Source organism: Pongo pygmaeus, chromosome 13, assembly GCF_028885625.2.
Source record: "Pongo pygmaeus isolate AG05252 chromosome 13, NHGRI_mPonPyg2-v2.0_pri, whole genome shotgun sequence".
Lineage (NCBI taxonomy): Eukaryota > Metazoa > Chordata > Mammalia > Primates > Hominidae > Pongo > Pongo pygmaeus.
The window spans coordinates 22,519,425-22,525,478 of record NC_072386.2 but is presented as its reverse complement, the minus strand read 5'-3'; the positions used below and the strand labels follow the sequence as shown (position 1 = coordinate 22,525,478).

General features: G+C 52.6%; 1 protein-coding gene across 1 annotated transcript; it reads right to left on the bottom strand.

Moving 5' to 3' along the window:
* Positions 1 to 4,004: 4,004 nt before the first annotated feature.
* Positions 4,005 to 5,764, bottom strand: CCL19 (C-C motif chemokine ligand 19). Its single transcript, XM_054502728.2, has 4 exons — positions 5,516 to 5,764; positions 4,646 to 4,778; positions 4,366 to 4,459; positions 4,005 to 4,275 (listed from the first exon to the last, which is right to left on the bottom strand). The coding sequence occupies exons 1-4, from the start codon at positions 5,562 to 5,564 to the stop codon at positions 4,255 to 4,257; spliced, it is 297 nt and encodes a 98-aa protein (XP_054358703.1). The 5' UTR covers positions 5,565 to 5,764; the 3' UTR covers positions 4,005 to 4,254.
* Positions 5,765 to 6,054: the final 290 nt, after the last annotated feature.

The following is a 6,054-nucleotide window of genomic DNA, read 5'->3' as shown; positions in this document are numbered from 1 at the left end:
TCAGTCAGGCTTAGACTGCAATCCCAGCTTTGCCACTCACCAGTTGAGTTGACTTGGGAGGTCATTCTCCTCTGTGCTTCAAATTCCTTATACACAGAATGGTACTAATGAACACCTCATGGGATCGTTTGAGGATGCAGTGATGTAGTTCCAAGAAAGGACTCAGCTTGGAGACTTGCACATGTCCAGCACCCAAAAGTAGTGGCTTTCCCTATTCCCATGGGCCGCTTCTCCACATCTGGCCTTGCTGTACTGTTCTCCATTTGTAATTAGGAGATAGGTCAACTCAGAGAAGTGGTATGAGTAATAGTTCAGAGTAGATATTCTGGAGCCAAACTGCCCAGACAGGAACCCCAGCTCTGCCTTTTTTCTAGCTGTCCATCCTGGGCAGGTGACTTAACCTCTGTACCTCAGTTTTCTCAGCTGCAACATAAGAATGGTAATAGCACTTAAAGCAGTGCCCAGTACCTGGTAAGCATCAGTGGTGAATTAGCTAATACTCACAGCCATGTCTTTCCATGTGGACAAAGTCTCAGGGATCACCTAGAAAGTTATCTGACTGGAGAAATACCTGCTGAGTCCTACAGAGGGGCACTTGGAGGAAATTTCCCAATTAGGAGTCCTGAGCCTTCATGAAACTCTTATATCTAAGGTTTTCTGGTGGTTTCTGAGTTTCCCGTAGCCTAGAAGGAGGGGGTGACATGGAGCTTGCCTGCCGAGAAGTTGAATATGAGATGATCAAAACATGATCAAAACCGTATGAAGCTGGCTCTGAACAAACGCTCAACCACACAACAGAGATAGCTCCAGCTGTCTTGAGAACTGGATGTGCTCCTGGTGGGGGGCGGGGCATGGTGGGAAAAGGCCATGTTCAGTTCCATTTTTGTTAATCATATGTGTATTGGGGCTTATTTCATGCCAGACCCTGGCAGAGCAATGTTAGCAATGGAGTTGGGTGAGGCCCAACCTCTCCCTTGGGAGCTCTCTCAACAAGTAGGAGGGGGAGATTTTCATCCCCCAAAGGCTAAGAGCAACCTGAGCAGGGATGTCAGATACTTTTAGGGAGATATTGGCTGCTGAGATATTGGCCTTTAGGATGGGAGGTATCACCCAGCTGCAGGCCTTGAACCTGTAACAGATGCCATGTGCCCTAGAGAAGAAGGTGTCTATCTAGAGGCAGGCAACAAGGCCTCCACATCCTAACTGGGAAGCTAGGAGTCCACGCCACTCCTCAGAGAGATGACAATCTCTGGTGGGCTCCTGGCCCACCAGAACTCTGGATAAATGAAAATGCAACAATTGTCAGTGACTCACTCTGAAACAGGAAGCAGATGTTGATTAAATGGAATCATAGTGCTGAGAATGTTAGAGTGGGGCAGGATGCTCAGTTGCTCCAATTGCTCAGATTGCTGGGCAATTGTACCTGGCGGGGAGATACAATTGTACCTGGGCGGGGGTAAGACCCAGTGCCCAGGATGGGTTGGTATGGTTGGGGGGCAGGAAAAAGAGGAAGGCAGAAAGCTAGGATGAAAAGCATTGGCTGTAGAAGGGGTGGGGAGGGTTGCCTGCCAGCTCCTCTGGGACTCTGGTGTCCACCCCCTCAGATTTCCTCCAAGTTCTTCATTTCCCAGGCTTCCAGGGTCAATTGAATCCAAGGCACTTCACAAGCTCCTAGATTATTTTTCTTTTTATGAGCCTCAGCATCTCCTTTTATCTCAGAGGGTGGCCCCAGGGAGAGTTTTCTGGATGTGCAAGACTTTGTGGGGTGTCTATGCAAATGCTGGGGGTTTAGCATGAGAACCAAAGATTCAGGAGTCAAGTCTTTGTTTGGAAGGAGTCTCAAAAATCAAGCTCCTCTCTCCCGTCTGACAAATGGGGAAACTGGGTCTCGGGGTGCAGAGTGGAAAAGGAACTTGCCCAGAGTCACACAATGAGTGGGGCAGAGACAGGATCATGGGACTCTGGCCCAGGCGGTGAATTCAAGATTTGCTCTGTACCTCCTGGCGGCAGTGTCATGGAGGTAGCGTCCAGGGGCCCCTGTCCTGGTAGCATCTTCCTCAAGGCTCCCACTCTCACCTGCCCTGCTCTGTCTGTGTGTTCCTCCGATAGTCCAGAAAGATCACTTTTGTTGCTTCTGTGGCAGGCTGACTTCCTCTAAATGTCACTGGCACTGAGAAGGATTTCAGGCAATGTGCTCCCCTCCCATGTGCATTTGTCCTCTGAGACACCAGCCTGCTGGGATGCAGGGCACGGGGTCCACAGCTGGGAGACCTAGAACGCCATGGCTGGCTGGCTTGGTGGGTGGATGAAAGAATGGCTGGGTGGGAAGTGGGTGAGTGGACAGTTGGCTGGATGAAGGTCTGATGAATGCAGAAACAGCTGAATGAATGGATGCATGGATGCATGAATGGATGGGTTATTGCAGCTGTTCTTGAAAACTATCCCTATCCCTCCCACCCACCTGGTATCCCAGGTGATTCTGAGACCTGGGATACCCAAGGTTTTGAGCACCTGCATCTGGGAGCAGACGAGAGGAAGAGGATGTCATGCTCTCAGTGAGGAGGGGCTGCCACAACTCCCTCACCATTTCTCCCATTTCAAGTCCTGGTTTTGTGGCTGGCTGAGGTATACCTGGTATAATGACCTCTCTTCCCAGGCAAGGGTGCTTAATCTGGCCTCCTTGCTGTCATCAGACCCCAGTGGCACAGACTTGTCACTTCCAGCTGGAGAGGCCCTTAGAGAACACCGTCTGGAGGCTAGCCTGCTTCCCCAGGGCACTTCTCAAGTACGAGGTGCTCACTCTGTACAGAGAAGCCCTGTGGGATGCTCCAAGAGTCACACGGCTCTCATCTCCCAGAGCTGAGATTCCTTTCTGGTCTCATCTGGGGAGATGTCTCTGGTCTCAGTGTTGCCTTTGAGCCCTGGAGCCCATGTAGACTGTAGGGGTGGTAGTAGGGCTCCTCTATGTGGAATCTCCTGTGCTTCCCTGGCTACTCCTTCTTCCACCCCGTGGGCCTGTCTCCTGTCTCTGACCTCTGACTCCAAGGTCTGTCTGTCAGTGTCCCTGAGAGGCATGGCCCCAGGATTGCAAAGATGGGACTGGACCTTGCTCAGTTTGGCTGAGAGAGGAAGGCTGGCCTGGAGGTCAGATTCTGTATGGACAGAATGAACAGATGGACCCTCAGCCCTGGCTGCTGAGCCTTTCCTCACATATTTATTCATTCTCTAAACAAATATTTATGGAGGGACTTCCTTGTGCCAAGCAGCATGCTGGACACCAGAAAAACAGTGGAACCCAAAATAGATGTGATCCCAGTCCAAGAACATGGACAAATTTGGACAAACCAGCAAATACAAGTCAGTGTGATGAATGCTGTGAGGGGCCACTGCAGGAGGCTACCTAACCCAGCGTGGGGTCAGGGAAGGCTTCCTGGAGGAAGAGGTGTCTGGACCCAGATGGGAAGCCAGGTGGGCACAGGAGAGATAAGAGTGTGCCAGACCAAGGGAAGGGCATGGGTGGATGGGTATTCTCCCCCCAGGCAGTAGAGCTGGGCCCTTTGCCCCACTCCACCTCCCCCAGCCGTGAGAGCTGGTTCCCCACAACTCCCTTCCCCCCAGTGACACTGGATCCCTCAGACACCTGGGTGCTTGAACACCTGCCTTGGAGAGCAAAGACTGGGAGGCATGAGACACTGGCTCATTCAGGGAACTGACCCAAGCTTAGTGTCGCTGAACTATGGAAAGCAATGCGGCTGATCCTGAGAGCATCAGGTTGTTAAGTGGAGGTGAGCGAGGAGACCCCCTAGGCCACAGAAGAGAAAATAGATCCTGCCATTCCACCTCCCACTTCCTATTCCTGTCCTCCTGGCTAGACAGCAAAGAGACAGCAGACAGATCTATGGGTGCCAGGTGGCTTTTTTTTTTTTTTTTTTTTTTTTTTTTAAGGCTAGTCAAGCAGTTGGAGTGGAGAAAGAACAAAGAAATCCGTAACTGGTTGTGATCAATTAGTTGTAAACACCATGTGGCTTTATTGGTAGCATTGCAGTCTGGGGGTGGAGCAGCTTTACTCTGACCACACTCACCCTCTCGCTCACACTCACACTCACACACACCCCAGGCCCTGTCCTGGCTGGTCAGGTCTGGTGCAGAGGAGCTGGAGGCCTGGTGCTTCCTTCTGGTTCTCGGTTCCCCAGCTTAGGTAATAATTCACAACACTTCACTCGGACTCCGGGCTCCCTCTGGTGCTGTCATGGGTTAACTGCTGCGGCGCTTCATCTAGAGGAGGAAGGAGAGGAAGGGTCATGGGCTGGAATCTTAGACAGGAGCTCAGAGGGAGGAGACAGGGCCAGGGAGGGCCAGGCTTGCCTTGGCTGAGGTCCTCTGCAGTCTCTGGATGATGCGTTCTACCCAGAGCTGGTCTGGGGGTGCACAGAGCTGGCGGCCCCTCAGTGTGGTGAACCTGGGGTGAGAGGCCAGAGAGAATGGAGCCCCAGAATCCAGCATGCATGGGGACCATGTCTAGGAACCTGCTTCAGGGATTTCCTTGAAGGGGTTGGGCTTGGCATGGAGAAGGGGAATAGGAAGGTGGGACTCTCAACAAGGGCTGAAACGGGAGATGAGGCTAGACATCCTCCCCACAACTCACACTACAGCAGGCACCCTGCAGCCATCCTTGATGAGAAGGTAGCGGAAGTTCCTCACGATGTACCCCGGGATGGGTTTCTGGGTCACAGACAGGCAGCAGTCTTCAGCATCATTGGTGCCACTCAGAGTTGGGGCTGGGATGGGGAAAGAAGGTTGACACAGGACACAGGGACCCTTGAGGGTGGCGTGGCCATGGCCCTAGCTCGGATTGAGGACATCTGTGTATGTGTGTGTGTGTGTGTGTGTGTGTGTGTGTGTGTCTTGTGGGGTGGGGGAGGAGTTAGACCTGGTATTCAGCCAGTATGCACTAATATGGCTCTGGCTCTACTGGTTGCTAAATATATTGTCATACTTCTAAACTGTTTTGTAAATAACCACTGCCCTGAGCCCCACAAATGACTTCCTGGTGCCCTGATCACCCCAACCTCTCTCCCAGGACAATCCAGCAAGTAAAGAGTTAATGCAGGTCACAGTGTGGGAGGGGCGTGGGGTGGGGTAGGCTGGTGTTAGGAGCCTTATTAATTGCTAAAATTTTTGAATATCAGCCTTGGCTTAGTGTCTGCCATTCTCCCTACCTTAAGCAAATCTCCTTCTGCCTGGGAAACGGAGGCAGCAGGAAATAGAGCTTGCACAGCCATAGGCCCCAGGATGTGCTAAGAGACACACCCGCGTTGGGATTCAGGAGCACAGGGACACCCACACTTACAGGCACACATGCAGGGACCAGCCAGGCTCACCGAAACATGCAGACCTAAGCATTCACCTGAACTCACCATGTCCCTTACGTCCAGTGCCAGGCAATCTGAGATCTAGACATTACCTACAGCCAGCCCCCCACTGCCCCTGACCCTGACTCTCCCTTCAGCCTTACCTGGGGAAGTCCAGAGAACCAGCAGGCTGAGGGCCAGTAGCAGGGCCATGGAGGGTGAACAGAGGCAGGCCAATGGCGAATATGTGAGCGCGAGCTGTCTGGGTGTGCGCAGGATCTGTGTGAGGCTGCAGGGCGACTGGGATGCAGGGGTGAAATGCAAGGTGTGAGTGATGTGAGGCTGGGAATGTGAGCCCTGCAGCTGACTCCTATTTATGGCCAGAGCTTCACTTTCTCTGCCTGAAATTCCCCTTCACGTCCCATTCTGTGATTCCCCGGTTACCCCCCTCTTTCCGGCAGAACCTCACCCCGCCCCCCTTCTTCCCCTGCAGTTGCCCTTTCCTTCTGCTTTCCTTGGCTCCTGCTCTGAGAACTTAAGTCTGCAGTCTGGCCCAGTAAAGGGGCTGTGCACTGTTTCTCCAGCGAGAGGGATTGCCCTGTCATCCCACTGGGGGCATTTGAATCATCAACCATGAAGCTGGGGTTCAGAAGTGACGGTCAAAGGTAGGGGCCACGGTGAGGAACTGTGCTCCCTTCCTTAG